Source organism: Theropithecus gelada, chromosome 5 (assembly GCF_003255815.1).
Source record: "Theropithecus gelada isolate Dixy chromosome 5, Tgel_1.0, whole genome shotgun sequence".
NCBI lineage: Eukaryota > Metazoa > Chordata > Mammalia > Primates > Cercopithecidae > Theropithecus > Theropithecus gelada.
In genome coordinates, this window is record NC_037672.1 from 98,004,574 (window position 1) to 98,022,201 (window position 17,628).

At 35.4% G+C, this 17,628-nt stretch overlaps 1 protein-coding gene across 2 annotated transcripts in view; it reads right to left on the bottom strand.

The window, feature by feature from the left end:
- Positions 1-17,332, bottom strand: part of EMCN (endomucin) — a 121,455-nt gene extending 104,123 nt beyond the window's left edge. For both annotated transcript variants that reach the window (XM_025385546.1, XM_025385544.1), the window contains exon 1: positions 17,093-17,332. In XM_025385546.1, coding sequence (XP_025241331.1) covers positions 17,093-17,159 — 67 coding nt within the window. In that variant the 5' untranslated portion in view covers positions 17,160-17,332. The remainder of the gene's footprint in view (positions 1-17,092) is intronic.
- Between the last annotated feature and the right edge of the window lie 296 nt (positions 17,333-17,628).

Sequence of the window (17,628 nt, forward strand, 5' to 3'; positions counted from 1 at the left end):
TGACAAAATATAAATGTAAACATAATGAATAAATGTTAGGCAAAACCTGGTGTAATCATTACCCAAATTAAAAAATAGAATATTACCAGCAGTGTAAAATCTCCTTGGGAATGTAAATGTATCAATTATATCCCTCTTTCACTACTCTAGAGGTAACTGCCAATCTGATTTACGGTAATCATTCTTAGCCTTTCTTTATAGAACTACTCTCTATGTGTACATTTGAATATAATATAGTTTAGATTTCAGTGTTTTTTTTTTTTTTTTTTTTGAGACGGAGTCTCGCGCTGTGTCACCCAGGCTGGAGTGCAGTGGCGCGATCTCGGCTCACTGCAAGCTCCGCCTCCCAGGTTCAGGCCATTCTCCTGCCTCAGCCTCCGAGTAGCTGGGACTACAGGCGCCCGCCACCACGCCCGGCTAGTTTTTTGTATTTTTAGTAGAGACGGGGTTTCACCATGTTAGCCAGGATGGTCTCGATCCGCCCGCCTCGGCCTCCCAAAGTGCTGGGATTACAGGCTTGAGCCACCGCGCCCGGCCTAGATTTCAGTGTTTTAACTTTATGTAAATGGCAACATATTGAGACATTGTGTTTTGCTCAGTATATTTTATTTTTTTCATTTTATTGATTATAGCTGTAGTCGTTGTCATTGCTATATACAATTCACTGAACAAATAAAGCATAATTTACATATTTATTTTGCAATTGATAGACATTTGAGCTGTCACTAATTTGGGGCTATTCTCAAAAATTCTGCTATAACCATATTTCTATTTCTATCATTGCATTAAAGGAAAGTACTTACTTAAGTCTGCCAAATTTTTTGATTGGGTTATGTTTATTTTTCTTACTGATTGGTAGCTTTTTTTCTATATTAAGATGAGTCTTTTTTTTGGCGGTTATATATACATGGCAAATATTTTCTCCCATTTTGTGACTGTATTTTCAATTTTGCCACTGCATCTTCTCATAAATAGAATACTTAATTCCAATGCAATGAAATGTATATCTTTTCTTTTATGGTTAGTTCCTTTTTGTGTATTTTCCTGAAATGAGGTTATAAGGCTATTCTCCTATATTTTCTTCAAGTTCTAAAGATTTCCATTCTATATTTAAATCAATGGTTCATCTGGAATTAGCTTTCATATGTAGTGCTATATAGGAGTCTAATTTATTTTTTTCCACTGGCTACCCAATGGTACCAGCAGAATTTATTGAAAAGATCAATCCTTACTCACTGCTCTGTTGTACCATCTTTGTTTTATATCAGAGATCTATATATCTGTAAGTCAGTTTCAGAGCTCTCTATTCTTTTCTATTCATCTGTGTGGCATCAGTGTGACTGCCACTTGACTTGTCTACCTTGCACCAATTGGACTGTTTTAATTACTGTATCTTTGTTATGGGACTTCATAAATGGTAGAGTATGTTATCCTTTCCTGTTTTTCTTCATTAAAAATTACTGAGGTTTTCTTGGTTTTGTGCATTTTTATACAAAATTATAAAAAGCTTCTTATATTCCACATATTGGATTGCCCAATTAACATGGTATATTTTTCCATATTTCAAATTTTCTTTAACTTTTCAATAAAGTTTTATAATTATGCTCACACAAATAATGCACATCTTTTATTATAGTTATTTAAAGGTGCTTTTTTATGTTTCTGTAAATGGCATATTGCTACATTTTCTTTTTTAATTATTTGTTGCATCAATAGAAATACAACTGATTTCATAAACTTTATATCCAGAGACCTTCATAAACTCTTTAATTCTAGCGTGTGTGTGTGTGTTTTTTGTTTTTTGTTTTTTGGTAAATTCTCATAAATACTGTACTTTAACAATCATGTTGACGTGGTGTCATTTGTTTGGGGAAATACCTGAGGTTCACTGTTTAGTGCTAAGGAAATTGAAGATGCAGACACACAAGGAGTGGGGTTAAAAGTAGAAAATTTAATAGGCGAAAGAAAGAAGAGAAAAGCTCCCCCATGTAGAGGAAGGGAGGTTCCAAAAAGGTCTTCCGTTTCAGGGCAGGATGCAGTTGGCTTTATAGAGGGGCTTGAGGAAGTGGTGTCTGATTTACATAGAACATAGTGGATTGGTTGGACCAGGTGTGACGTTTACATAGCTCACAAAGAGGCTGGCCGTCCCACCCTAATTTCTTATTATGCAAATGGGATCTTTACCTGGCTGGCCTCATGTTACCTGCACATGTGGCAACAAAGAAAAGGGAAGAGAAAACCTCCATGTTGAATATACCTGGCTTCCAGGTATCCCTTTTCTATTGGTACAGTTGCAGGCATTTACCTATGCAAGCTTGCGTATCTATGCTTGCGGCTTGATTTTTCAGGCTGCCCTGGAGAAAAAATGACTTTGGGGCTGCTTTTTATTAAAAGGAAATTCCACCAAGAAAATCTTTTATGCTTACTAACTGCGTAAATGATTTCTTTTTAACTCCTATATCAATGTCATATATCATCTACAAATAATATCAATTTTGATTTTTTCTTTCCAATTCTTAATATAGTCATTTTTCATGTTTTACATCATTATCTAGGATACTTTGTACAAAGTTTTATAAAAGTAGGATTGTTGGGCAAGATTGTCTTATGTTTAGTCTCAAAAAATGCTAATATTTTACTATTATTCATGATGATTGCTATAGTTTTTGAAGCTACTCTGTTAGATTAGGAAAATCATCTTATTGTTTTAGTTTTCTAAGCATTTTTATCAGCAATAAATATTGAATGTGCAGAAGTGTTTTTTCTGCCTCAATGAGATTATCATATATTTTCTCTTTATTTTTCTATGTAATGAATTATGTCAATTGATTTTCTAGTGTAAAACCAACTTCACATTGATAATATAATCCCAATTTGGTACAATAAAGTATCATTTAAAGGTTTTTCTGGCTTTTAAAAAATCATTTTTCATAATGAGATTGGTCTATAGCATTTCTCTCTTATAATATTCTTGTCAGGTTTTGGTTTCAACAATAAGCTAACTTTATAACATAAGTTGGAAAATAAAACCTCTATTTTTATTCTCTAGAAGAGCTTATGTAAAAGTGAATTTATTTATTACTCGAATGTTTTGTATAACTTTCTTGTGATACCAACTGGGCTGGAAATTTTTTGTGTGAGAAGATTTGTAATTGCTGATTCAATTTCTTTAACAATTTAAGGCCTACTAAAGTTTTGTATTTCTGGTTGAGTCAGTTTTGATAGTCTGTAGTTTTTAGAAATTTATTTACTTTACATAAATTTTCAAAATTATTGGCATAAGCCTTTTCATATTATCTATTTATTATACTTATATTTTGGCAGAATTTGCAGTAGTATATCCTTTTTCAATCTATTCACTTGTTTCTACCCTCTTGATTAGTATCAGCAGAGGCTTACCAACCTTATCATTACACATGGGTATTCTTTGCACTATGCATTTCTTTTCCATTTCATTAGTTTTGGCTTTTATTTTTATTATTTTCACCAATCTACTTTTTTATTTTTTATTTTTAAGACAAGGTTTTTCTCTGTCACCCAGGCTGGAGTGCAGTAGTATGATCATGGCTCATTGCAGCCTTGACCTCCTGGACTCAAGTAATCTTCCCACCTCAGCCTCCCGAGTAGCTGGCACCACAGGTATGCACTACCATACCTGGCTTACTTTTGTATTCTTTTGTAGAGATAGGATTTTGTCATATTGTTCAGGCTGGGAAAGATACAGATATTTTATTTTTTTAATTATAATATTGATTTATCACCTAATTATATTAAACTCAGAGAAAATACACTTCAAATCTTTAGTTATTTTCAAAGGAAATGTTAGTGCAAGATATCAAGCACAATATGTGAATACTAACGTTTTTAACCAGGTATCTAGATATGTGAAATTACAAAAGGATGGGAAAAATAACCATATGCAGATTTTCAAGTAAAATATCTATAACTTGTTCGATAAACCCTGGAAACCTTTTACCTACTCCATGACAAAAAAAACATCAAAGTATGTGTGTGGCGAGAGAAAGAGAGAGAGAATTATCTGAGAAGAGGTTGTCTTTGTAGAATATTATCTTTGAATCCCATTCCCACCTCCTCCATCCCCAAGGAGAAGGGCTTGTCTGCTCCCTCAATCCAAACCTACTTTAATTTGTGATCCATACAGTCAGAAGGCGTAACAGTCTAGGATCTGACTCACGCCTGGGAAATCCAGAGAATTAAAGAGAGCTGATAGCTGCCTAACTGCCTTGGTGTAGGACCGGGAGAGTTGTTAGCCATGTTGAGAATAAGCCTGCACTGCTGGATGTTGCCAGGCAAAGAGCTACTGGACTGTTTCCTGTGGGCCAAATAAAAGGGAGAGAGAATGAGAGTGTGGGCTTAGGGTTATCCTGAATTCCATTCCTTAGCTCTACCTGGAGGACTGGGAACATGAAGAAGCTCTCGATTAACAAGGACGACCAGTGCTTTGGAAGGGGTAACCACTGAACTCCCAGAATAGGTATCCATCCACATGAGCCAAGGAACTACAGAGGAGAGAGGCTGAAAAGTGCACTTTTGAGGAACCCTTGAAAGTATACCATTCAGCAGCTGGGTTTTAACTATCTCCCAGAATGTGAGCACAGCTTATGGCGCCACATCAAGTAACATCTTTCATTCATGCTCTCACTCCTTCCTTACTCTGCTCCCGGTACAGTTGATCAGAAAGGAGCTTGAGAGGGAACAGGAAAGCAGAAAAATAGAGAACCTCTAAAAAAGCCACTTTGTAGAATTCTACTCCACACTGGCATGACCTACCAGAGAGAAATTTTAATTATAATTTTGGATCATATATTCTAATTTCTAATTGATACACTCTGAAACTTTAGTTGTCCACAGAACTGTCCATTTTTTAAGGGTTAGCAAAAAAGCCATAGGTTTCCAATAGTTTCATCAAAGATGAAACGTTTATATTCACCAAATCAATATTAAAGAGAGAGTGGGAAACAAAAATAAAATAGAATTTTAATTACATTTTATGATTTGTGGTTTCTATGTTTTTAAATCATTTTCTAAGTTTCTTGCATTCCTAAGACTATGAGACAAAAGTGATAATCACTGCTAAGTTAATTATTTATAGTAACATTTTAAAAAAAGCAATCATCTTTATGAAAAATGGAAAGATTTGGCACCTAGAATGTGTCTTTAAAATTCTCAGATTGAGCTGGCAAGCCTAGTTAATTGTAGAAAAAGGCCACTAGAACCCTATCTTTTCGATATCCATAGAGTCACTACAAACATGGTGACAGCTTTGCAGATTGTACGTCTAAAGCTTAGACAAAACCCTACAGCTACTATGAAATAGGTGATGAGATTAACCCAAATGCCCATGGGTCATGCAGAGAGGTGAAAGAGGATAAGGTAGGGTTTAAATACATATATGTTTGTAGAAATAAGGGGCATTTCTCAATTTAAAGGGCTGCTTATTACTCAGATCTAACTGAATATCATGAGGGAATATGAAGTCTGATTTGTCAAAAAAAAAAAAACCCTGAAAATACAACTTTATTTCTTTTATTGTTATTGTTGTTTTGCAAAATTTCCTTATTTTAAAATATTTATAAATATTTATACAGTCATAAAACACACGTGGTATGTTATATGCTTAGTGTGGTCAAACAACATACACATTCAAGTTAGAGGTCAAGGGTTGCTAGCTTGTAAATTCTGGAAGATAGACTGCTAAATTCTTCTTGTAAGTTATCCTAATTCATTAAGTAATGGCAGACTGAAGAACCAGTTGTCAAATTTCAGTCTGTTGTTTTTTGATACTAGAAATTTGACTACCCTTCTAGCCTAGATTCATAATATAGCTTCTGCATTTTTTTTTCATGCTCACAAATGCTAGTAATTTAATCCTCTATATATTATTAAACTCTTCTTACAGTTAACAGTTCTCTGGGAACTAGAAATATTTGTGTTTGGATTATCTAATGCATCTTGATCCCACTTGAAACTTTGAAGGGAATACCATAATTGTTTCTCTAATAAAACTATTATTAAAGGTGGCTAGATTTCTTGAGTACCCTATAGGATAGAGACCAGGATCATTCAATGTTAATGAAAACATGAGGGAGATTAATAGTAGAAGTGAAAGCAATTGATGTGATTTTATAATGATTAGGGAATGAAGGACGCCTCTTTTCGAGGAGATTGTCAAACAAAGCTGGAATTTAAGCCTGTATGCCTAGTGAGATTTCAGCACTTCAACTAATATTTGTCTTAACCAAATCTGTCCTTGGTCAAATTTGTCCTAAACTAGTACAAGCAAAAAATAATAATAATAATTTAGATTAAATTTATACCAACATTTTCCCTGAAAGCCCTAGACTCTAACACTTTCCTTGAAAGGTAAACATCTCTGCTTACCTGGTGGATATGGGACAGTGAAAAGAGCACACTTCACATCGAGTGGATGGAGGGAAGAAGGATTGGCAAGAGCTTTAATGGCAAGAAGGAAGAACTCCACTGGGTACTGGCCTTGTAAGAGTGGCTAGAGGGCCTGTGCGGAATACTCTTCTCAAATCCGTAGAGCAATTAATGAGTTTCCCCATTCCTTCTTCCCAGCTTCCCAGCTCTCTTAGACGGCTTCTCTCTCTCTCCCTGCCTCTGTCATTTCTTCAATCTCTTTAAACCTCATTTTTATTCTCAATCTTTTTTTCTGGATGTTGGTTTCTCTCCCCACCCTCTCTCCAAGTATTTTTTTCTAGCCCCACTCCTAACAAATGTCTCCCATTTACATATAAATGAGACCACATGGGGAAATGAAAAACATGTTTTTTGTTGATGTGCACTATGAGAAATGTCTCTCATGACACGGAATTGGCCTTTTACATGCAAAGCAGATGCTTTCTAACATCCCTAACGGAAAAATCTCGAAAGGAAATAAACATTAGGGAATAGAATAAAACATTTGCTCCAGAAGGAGCATATCTAGTGATAACAGGATGAAAATGAAGCAAGATAACTTCAGGCAAAATGTATAAGAATTGTTTGTTAACACAAAGATTATAGAACTGTAGATCTGGAAGAAACCTTTCGTATCACATAAATGAGTGTGGTAACACTCATTTTATAGACATGAAAATTAAAGCCTTGAGAGGTTAAAAATTTTGCCTGCCTCAGTCACACAGCAAGCATGTGGCCCCTGGTAACTAACCCACGGGCTCTTGGCTCAAAGGTTCAGTGTACTCTTCACCACTACAGTATGCTGGCTTGTCACACCAGTCAGGGCTCAATGGGAAAAAATATAAGAAAGTTGGTATATTGTCAAATATATTCTTTTTTTGAGTGAAAGTACCCTTTCTTTTATGTAATACTCTAATGAATAGCATATGTATTATGGGGAAAGGATTCTGTATTTAACAAAGAACAAGGTGGTTTATCTCATATCAATTGCACAAAGGGTGTTTGGCTTATTTACTGATCTAGGAACAACTGAATTATCTGGTGCTTTTGCTTCTGCACAAGATTAGGATAAAGTTAATTACTCAACATACTGAATTAATACTTCAAAGTTGGAAAGGCAAACTACGTAATCAAAGTGCCTTTACAATTGAATTTTCATAATTTTACAGTCTGTCCTAGTGGGGGTGGGGACTAATCTGATCTGAATGGTTCAGAATTACCTGATGAATTACAGATCACTAATTTTTGTGTATGTGAGCAAGAAACAGGAATGACTTGGCACTTGTATTCAGATATTCACGACACTCTGGTATGATTTGAACAGTCACTAGAATTCAAAGTTAAGTATTTTCTGCTATTTATACAACAGTAAGATGGTAGGTCAACTTCATCAAGCAAATCAAATAAGTTTAGCCAACCAAAAGAGTATTCCAAAATACACTTACTGCGTCCCCTCTACAGAGAACAGGGATAAAAATAAATATTGCCCTCAAGTAACTGAAAACAAATCTAGGAATGCCTTGGGTATTTTCAACTCTGCTGACTTTTGAAGAAATAGAATTCTCCAAATTAAAGCAAGGGCTAGCTACTAAATATCACCTATGTGCCCAAAAATAGGTCTTGGGAAACACACGCAAAAATTATCACTTAGAAATTGTCCTTGTTTCCTATATACAGTTAAGTTGTAACAAAACCTAATAATAGATGTTTAAATGATTTTTTCTTCTCCTTTGTAAACCTTTAGAATTTTAAACTTTAATTGATAAAAAATCCCGTACCCAACAAATGAGGCTGTCAAAAAATGAAAAGGAAAGAGAAAAAATAAAAAGTTCATTGATCACATGATTTAATTATTCTAATCCCAATAATGCAATTACTTAATGAATCTTTAAGTTAGTTCACTCTGTGCATTTGAAAAAAAGGTGAGTCCCACTTCTAAAAATTGGGTTTGCAGAGAGAGATAATTGGGGAAGTCTCGTGGTTGTTTAGAGTCGTCACAATGGCTTTGAGCTGATCAATGTAGGAGTGGTCTTTGTATCCCAGGGAGAGTGCCCAAGAACTGAACGTTTATGTTCTCACACTTGCTGAACACCCTAGGAGGGCGATTTCGCAGTTCATACCACAAAAAAGTATTTCTTTTCCCACTTCAGTTAAAAATAAATTCAATGTGTGACACAAATGGTTTTCCATGTTTTGTGTGTGTGATTTTTATAACTGAAGCATTATTTCAACACATGGCCATTTGGATGTGAACAGCCATAAAAATTATGTAAAGGTATTATGGCTAAAATAGAAATGATACAATGGTAGTTAAAGGCCCAACTAGTAAAGGAAAGTTCTGAAATTTATGGAATGGTTTCCTATTTCTCTCTTGATTCTGTGAGTTAATGTTAACTTATACAATAATAGCTAATATTTTAGTAATTTATGACATGCACAGTATCTAAAATGGGTATTGCCATTGTCATGTAACACCAATACCATGTCAACATGTATCTTTCTTCCCATTTTTTACATGCAGAAACTGAGATTAAGAAAAATTTAATGTCTGGGTCAATTTGAGCATACTTAGAAGCTAGACTCATACTTAAGTTTTCATGTTAAGACCATGTTTCCTTCCACTAACTTATTTAAGCTCTCAGATTAATCTACATTCAATACTTTATGAGAGTAGTAACAATATTTGAGGATGTTGACTATTTTCAGACTAAAACGTTAGAATTTTCATTAAATACAAACACAATTTTGCTTATTAATTTGAGTGATTAGTTTACAGATGAAGTTAAATAACACAAATCTGAAAAGTATTTGAGAAAATACACCTGTTTGCATATAATGTATAAAATTGTGCCTGCATATATTGTGATTAAAATATTACTTGGCAGTCATCTTACTAGTATCTTACAACGGTTCTATTGTGAAAAATTTTCAGATGCTCATTTTTCACTTTGTGAGAATTAACATTATAATTGTTTAAATATTTTCTGCTTCTGGATTGGAATCAACTTAGAAATAAAATATTTTATCTACAGTGCAGCATAAGCAAAACTTTATATAATATTTGTCTCATATCAGACACTACTTTGGGTGCTTTCTGCATATTACCTTGTGTGATTCTTCCAATATCCCTATGAGGTAATTCCTTGTAGAGATATTGCAAGAACCACATAAGGCAATCATCTCCATTTTACAGCTGAGGAAGCCAAAAGTTGAGTAACTTGTCCAAGTTTATACAGTTAGTAAGTGACAGAGCTGGAACTTGAACTCAGACAATCTGTCTCCAGAAGAATTATAAATGTGACACCAAATGATTAATTCACTGATAGCTATTTCCTCTTTGTTTCTTTCCTTCTTCTCCAAGTCCTATATTAGCTTCACTGACATTTATAGCCAAGCACATGTTTTTTTCAACCAACATAACAATGACTGGTAGGCAAATGCCTACAACTGCTTCCAACCCATCGCCTAAGAATTAATTGAATCCAGGATATTAAGAAAACATTATTGCTAAGTAAAAATTCATTTATGGCATTATAGTCTTAGTTGTCGATTTAGAAGGCTGAAGTTGCTGTGAGGTGCAGTAGTGACTTCTAAATTACTCGACTGGCAAGTCTTTATCCTTATTCGTTTTCAGAAAACTCAATTTACTGAAGTGTCACTACATCAGAAGGTAGCTGAAGGGCAACAGTTCTTGCTTTGATTTTAAGCCACACCACTCTTGTGTAACTTTATACTATTTCCAAGCATCTGTTTCTTAATCAGTAAGATGGGATAAAACTGGCCTTGAAATTTGTGATGAAAGTAATGTGTGTAAAGTGCCTGGCACAATAAATGGTGGATGCTAGTAGATGTTGTGACAATACTTCTTTGGGTTAACTTGGACCATTCCCAACTGTGATCTCCATTCTCTGGTCTTTGACACAACCAACATGGGTCTCAGCTAGAGTATGACTGATTCAACGGATTTAAGAAAAGAGTTCACATTTCAGATGAAAAGCACAGAAAGAATAAAATCAATGACATCAACATTTTTTACTACTAACCTCACAGTATAATTCATTACTGCAAACAGGCAAATAATTGCCTTAGAACGGAATCTGTTTAGAATATTGTTAAGCTTATTTAACAAAAGATTGATAAAAAATATTTCATTCTTTTTGAAATGAAAAGGAAGAAGGGTAGTACATATTAATTAGAGTGTCAGAGAAACTGAAACTAATCTTTAGTTAGATATACACTACCATCTAAACTAAAATGTTCTCATCAAGAAATATAATAAATCCTGGATTTTCCTAAATAGCAGAGCTGAAACAAGGGCTTCTGTTCATACAGTTTATAAAAAAAAAAAAAATTATCTCAGGAAGAAGAATAAAGGACTAAAACAATGAAACTGGAGCAGGAATATAAGAGAAAAGCATTTATGTATTCAGTGACTCCATTCCCTCTTTTGTCAGGAGCTGTCTCAAAGAATGCTAATGCTCCTGCACTTCTAGTTCAGGCATCTGATAATGCCAGATTCTGAAACACACCTTTATATCAGAATAGCACCAGAAAGAAAGCAGGATACATGCATTAAATTAAGGCAAGCGGCTGTCAGGTTACCCCTGTGTGTAGCTGGTTGCCATAGCAATGGCTGGAGTAAACATGGCCGGAGAAGATGTAGGGAAAGACACAACAGGAATCTAATGCTCATAGGGTGACTTCTTCTACTTTGGGACTAAGTATGATTATCTCCATATATATCATTCTACAGGATATGAAACCTCTATTCAAGTTTTAAAAATCTATTTTTCTAACTGTTGCCCCAAATTTGGGAACCATATACTGCCCTTTCTAGATGTAATTGACACCACTGTTTCCCATTGTGTGCAACAGTACAAAAAGGATCTTGTTTGCTAACTGAGAGAGCTTCTTCAATCAGCCAAAAGGTACTATTAGCCTAACCTAACAGACCTATAATGGATAGGAATTCAGTAGCTGGAAAGGATTCAGTACACAGGAATTGAAAGTTACTTAAATTCCTACTCTGAACTGGGCGTGATGGCTCATGCCTGTAATCCCAGCACTTTGGGAGACCAAGGCTGGGTCAGGAGTTCGCAACCAGCCTGGCCAGCATGGTGAAACCCTGTCTCTACTAAAAATAAAAAAATTTAGCTGGGCATAGTGGTGGGTGCCTGTAATCCCAGCTACTTGGGAGACTGAGGCAGGAAAATCTCTTGAACCCAGGAGGCGGAAGTTGCAGTGAGCGAATATCACACCGTTGCACTCCAGCATGGGCAACAAGAGCAAAACTCCATCTCAAAAAAAAAAAAAAAAATCCAACTCTGACATTCAGTGTTTAGAAACGTGCATCTCATATTGTTCTTAAAGACAAAGGGGAAGTTGGAAGGTGATTACTAAGAAAAAAAGAATGTGAGTAACTTGAATTAGATAATTATTCGCAAGTTAAAATATTTAACTGCAGCTTGGAATGTAACTTCACCAATGAAAAGGAAAGGATGGGCAGTTGTCTAGTAAATTCAAAGCTTTGTGAAACCCTTAAATATTCATTTTTTCTTAGTTTTCTGGGTAACTACAATCTTCAGGATAAAATTGCCAGATAATTTGTTTCTGTACACATCTTTTGAAAGTAGGAGTTCTAGAATGATCACTTCTACTTTTAGGTGGGGATTATTAAAAATCAGCAGTGAAGAAAGAATGTAAAGAAATGGTTTGCAGACTAAATACTTTTCCATTTGGATTTGTTTTATATTGGTTCAGTCTTCCTGCAATAGACTACCCATTTCAGGTAAGAGATACTGGTGTGGATTAAGCTCAATGGAAGTACTTAGCAAAATTATCTACTCTGAAGCAACTCACCTTACCTATAATGACAAATAAAGATGTATGGTTTTTTTTTTAACTTTCTTTTTTTTTTTTTTTTTTTTTTTTTGAGACGGAGTCTTGCTCTGTCGCCCAGGCTGGGGTGCAGTGGCCGGATCTCAGCTCACTGCAAGCTCCGCCTCCCGGGTTTATGCCATTCTCCTGCCTCAGCCTCCCGAGTAGCTGGGACTACAGGCGCCCGCCACCTCACCCGGCTTCTTTTTTGTATTTTTTAGTAGAGAGGGGTTTCACCGTGTTAGCCAGGATGGTCTCGATCTCCTGACCTCATGATCCGCCCATCTCGGCCTCCCAAAGTGCTGAGATTACAGGCTTGAGCCACCGCGCCCGGCCTTTTTTTAACTTTCTTCCAACTTCTATTTTTGTAAACTTCGATTCTAAAAAAGCCATTTTGTATTTTTGAGAAGTTGATTGAGAATAAGGTATCTCTTTGAATACTTTTAACTATAGGAATGTATTACATTGAGTATTTGATACCCAAAAAGAAGTAGAGGTGGTTCTGTTTAGATTCCTCCCCATAGTGGTTATAGTTTGAGAGCTGGCTAACCTTTGATAAGAATCCTTTTCCCTTATATTTGGTGCTCACTTTCATAACTGAAATCAAAATAATTGACTTTTTTCTATATTATGTTCCCTGATTTATACTCATCCATAACTTTTTCATAAGGACAAAGTAGTAAACTGTTAGGTGGTTGTCATAGGAAGAAATTAAAATATGAAAATAATAAGAAGGCAACTATTTCATTCAATTATCCATTCATTCAGATAACTGTGTCCTTATTATGTGTTCAGAACTGTTGCTGAGCAATCTGTAACAAATATAGCCCTTACTTTCAAGGTGCTTTTAGTCTAGTAGATAAATAAGACATTCGTACAAATAACTGTGACAGAATTGGAAATAAGTGCCTTAGAAGAGTTAGATATATGGGCATCCGAAGAAAGACATATTGCTTCTCTCAGTTATTAATGTTACAATGGGCAAGATTAAGAAATATTTGTATTCAGGACTAAAGAACATTCACCTCTCAACATCACCTCTGGCTCCAGGGGCATTCCAACTATGCATCAGACACTTTTAATTTACCATTGAACATCTCTACATAAATATCAGGATTTCAAAATCACCATGTCCAAAACCAAACATCATTTTTCTCACTAACCCGTATCCTCATATCTTTCCTAATCTCTGCTCCCAAGCCATTTTCCTATTTCTGGTATTAAAAAAACTCTGTCTCTGCATTTCAGTCACATTATCCTTCATTGCCAGTCAATGATATGTCAAATCACACACTTTCTACTTCCTTAAAGCTCTTCCTAGACCCTTCTTTTTATTTTATTGACACACTTTCAGACTGGCAATGACATTTGAACTAGTTTTCCTATCTTTTATTTCTCTTGACTCCAGTAGTCTAATCTGTATTCTGCTGACAGATTAATCTTCCCATTTTATAGCCATGATCATATAATTCCCATACTCAAACACATTTACAGACTCAAACTAATTAACTATATGAGTCAATATTTCTCATCCTGGTATTCAATATCTCCTGAGGCTATATTTCCAACCTTATTTCTCAGTACTTAACTATTCCCAAATTGTGACCTCTTTACATTTCTAGACTACAATATACCAATGTTTCAATGTATCTACTCAATAAATTCTGTTCCTCTAGAATCTCTTGATTTTCAAGCTTCAAAGCTTATAAGAATTTCCACTTTTATATGTGACCTTTTTGGATGTCCTTATATCCAAAACCAGGCTAGTTGTAAATTTTCTGTCATTCTTTATTTACCTCTTAAAGCCTACACTATAATCAAACTTATAATAACTTCCCTCATCTTCCTCTCTCCCCTACTTCTACGGGGAGGGCTAAGTTTTATTAAGTTCTATAAACCTATAATATTTAGCATGGAGTCTGCCAATAGTGTGTTTAATCTTTCTTTTTCATGAAATTGAATGTTCAATCACTAACAAATGAATTTTTCCAAGCAATTAAATCCTTCTTCATATACCAATAAAGAAAATGGTGTTTGCCCCTGTCTGAGAATGCCTACAACATTTTAATATTTCCCAAGTTAAGGTAAATTTCAAAAAGCAAGTGGCACTTGATGAGTAAACGCATATTGTTTTCTTCTTCTTGGAGGAATCTCTCTTCATTAACTTCTCTCAGTCCTGACAGTCAAAAGCTCATCCATACATCTAGATTTAAAAGCCACTGCAGGGGTCTGTTCAGTTTTAAATACAATTTAGAAAACCTTAAGAAAGAATGGCAGTTCCCTTTCAGAAATCTCCCACACATATTTCAATAGAACAGCTTTCCAAATTGGAGACTGAAAAATATTATACCACCAACCAAGTAATAAAAAGTCACTCACTGAATGTGATGTAGAAAGATTCCCTTGATTTTCACAAACAGCACAAAAAAAACTATATTGCATTTAGTTAAATCTGACAAAAACATCAGAAGAAAAGAAAAGTAGTCAATTTATCTAAAAGATCGTTATGTAGGAATAAATTACTATGCAAAAAAGCATGGATCTGCTTGACAGCTTGTGAATTTAAAGCAGATGAAATGCCTCCCTCCTCGCCCCCAAGAATCGACTTTGCTGATGAAATATGTTAATCATCCCTAAGTTTGAGGAACATATAAAACTCTGAAATCAATGTGTATCTGGAACTGGGAGTTAAGGAAAAAAAAATGTACTCAATCAGCTTAGGAAATGCTTTATTTCCTGTACCCAATCTGCAAAAAAACAAAACAAAACAAAAAAAACACAGAACCAGGTACAACAAAATCATACACGTAGATGGGAAACTATCTTCTAGTCCTTTCATGCTCCACTCAGATGGCCAATTTATACTCTTGAGCTATAGCCTCCTCTTGTGAGACAAATGGAGTAGGTTTGGTTTGGTTTGTTTGTTTGTTTGTTTACAAATACTAGCCTTCAGTTAACAAGTAGACTTAGCTGACTTGAAGGAGATAGTTATTATGTAACTATTGTCTCTGCTCAAATGGGAAATTATCCTAAAGGGGTTAACAGTTCATTAGAAAGAAGACACTGTTAACAGGTTAGGCTCATTACCAGTAAGCAATAGGAGGTTTGTATTTTCCCGAAATGACCATAACGGAAAGACCTGCCAGGACATCTCTGGGTTGTCCTTCACCTTCATGTCTTTCTCAAGGTCAGGTATTGCAGGCTACTTCTGTTGATACTATTCCACTATACTTTCGGAAGGGTGAATGATCTATTCAGAGTTTAACAATGCCGGCAAAGTACTGTACCCGTCAATGCTTGCAGACCTGGAGCAGCGAGCAGCCTAAGCCAGACTTTCAGACTTTATACTAATCTGACACATCTAATTGTGAGCAATAATTTCCATGGCATTGAGATTTCTCTCAATCTTCCCCAAGCAGACTGAAGTTACTTATAAGCTAGTGCAATGATTTCTGTGGCACCACATAAATATTCTTTATTTAAAAAAATCCAATTCCTGTAACTCTTCTAAGTTGAATTTTCTGGCCTTGATACCTGCTACAACTTAACCCCAGAAACTCCAACATGCATGGTGGGCAAATGTATGTGAATTTGAAGTGTTTTTGAATTTGTACTAAATTTACATAGATATTTACATAGAAATGACTGATAAAATCAAAATTGTTCAGGGAGGGATGTACTTATTTTCTTCCAACATTATCACTGTAAATTAGAATTTTGTAGCCAGTATTCTTTTAAATTGAGAATGAGCAAAATAAAATTGGAAATCAATGTTTTTGCTTTTTTTTCCCCCCAAGATCCCTCAGAGTCTGAATCAGTCTTTCCCAATTGTGTTCTTTTATGGTAGTTTGTACTTTGATTTTCATATTTATTAAATCTATTTTGTATTAAAATCACATGCTTATTTCTCCCGATAGTACATTTACCACTGTGGGCAAGGACATCTTACTTGTTTTTATGTTCCTTCCAGTACAGGGTAGGAACCTAATAAATATTGATTAAATTTAACTTTATTTTCAATCACTCAGGAAGGGTTAAAAGTCAAATGTAAATCATTCTCGATACTGTCCATTAATATACTCAAGGCTTATGAAGATGCATACCTATTTTTTATCTGAGTTTCTTAACCAGACGTCAATAGGTAGGATTTTTATGTTTATAAATTCCTGAAATGTTATGCAAAATGTATGTATATGTTTAGATATGTGCATATTTCTTCAGCAAAAGTCTATAGACTGTAATCAAATGAATCTCTCTCTCTTCACCCTACCCCAAAATATTAAGATTCACTTCCCTAGGCAGCTTTATCCAACTTCTCAATCTATCAGAGCTGAAAATATAGTTGGGAAAAATACAGGCTAACATCTGCAATACAGTATCTCCGATTACAGCCTTTCACCTACACATGCCAATCTTATTATTTCTGAGCTGTGTCTGAAAAGAATACATTTTTGAGAGAGAGTACATTTTAACCAGCCTTCTATTCCTAGATTTTTATACTCTAAAGAGGCCATTGTATATTTCCGGTACCTTGTGATTTCATCAAACATGCTTTCAGGCTGCTGTACCCGCAAATATTTCCCTTCAGTAGAAACAAATACCGTCTCTCTCAAGCCTTCTCCATGCACTCCAAGTCAACATACAAACACTCAACTCATCAAAGGAATTGCTGCATCTAAGTGTCAGGGGAAGATCCCCGAAAGTAAACTGAGGCTGAGTCACCTACTAAGTGATTTCCAATCCGTACCACCAGAGGAATAAGAGACAAAAATACCTGTTCTGTTTTCACTGCTGCAAATACTGGGCAGAAGAAAAAGAATGGTCACTTGAAGCAGTTCCATAGTGCCCGTAGATGGTGTCAATGGCTTCTCTCTCCAGAGGCAGGCAGGGACAATTCCCTCCCAGCCTGGCAGGGCCTTATTAGCAAATGGAAAAGGTGTACTGAATGTGAATAGCCACTGCCCATTCCTACTTATTTTGGGGGCTCTGATAAAGAACTGGAGGAAATACACACACTCCCTTTGGGAGTTCAGCAGAGAGGAGATTTATTGTTTCAGTCCCTTACAGGAACTCTTTTTTTTTCTCTCTCTCTTCCTTTGGCAGCTACTTGTGTTTTTGTTACTACGTTATTTTGTTCTTCTTCAACAGAAAGGTCGGGACTGGTTTTGAACAGAAACAGATCCTTCTTGAGAATGGATCACAGCGCCTTCTAACTTCTGTTTTGAAAGTGCATTCTGAAGTGGTTATAAAGGGGCCTCATTTAGCAGCTACTCAAGTTGGGATAAAGAGGCTTTCACTGTCCGAGGGTTA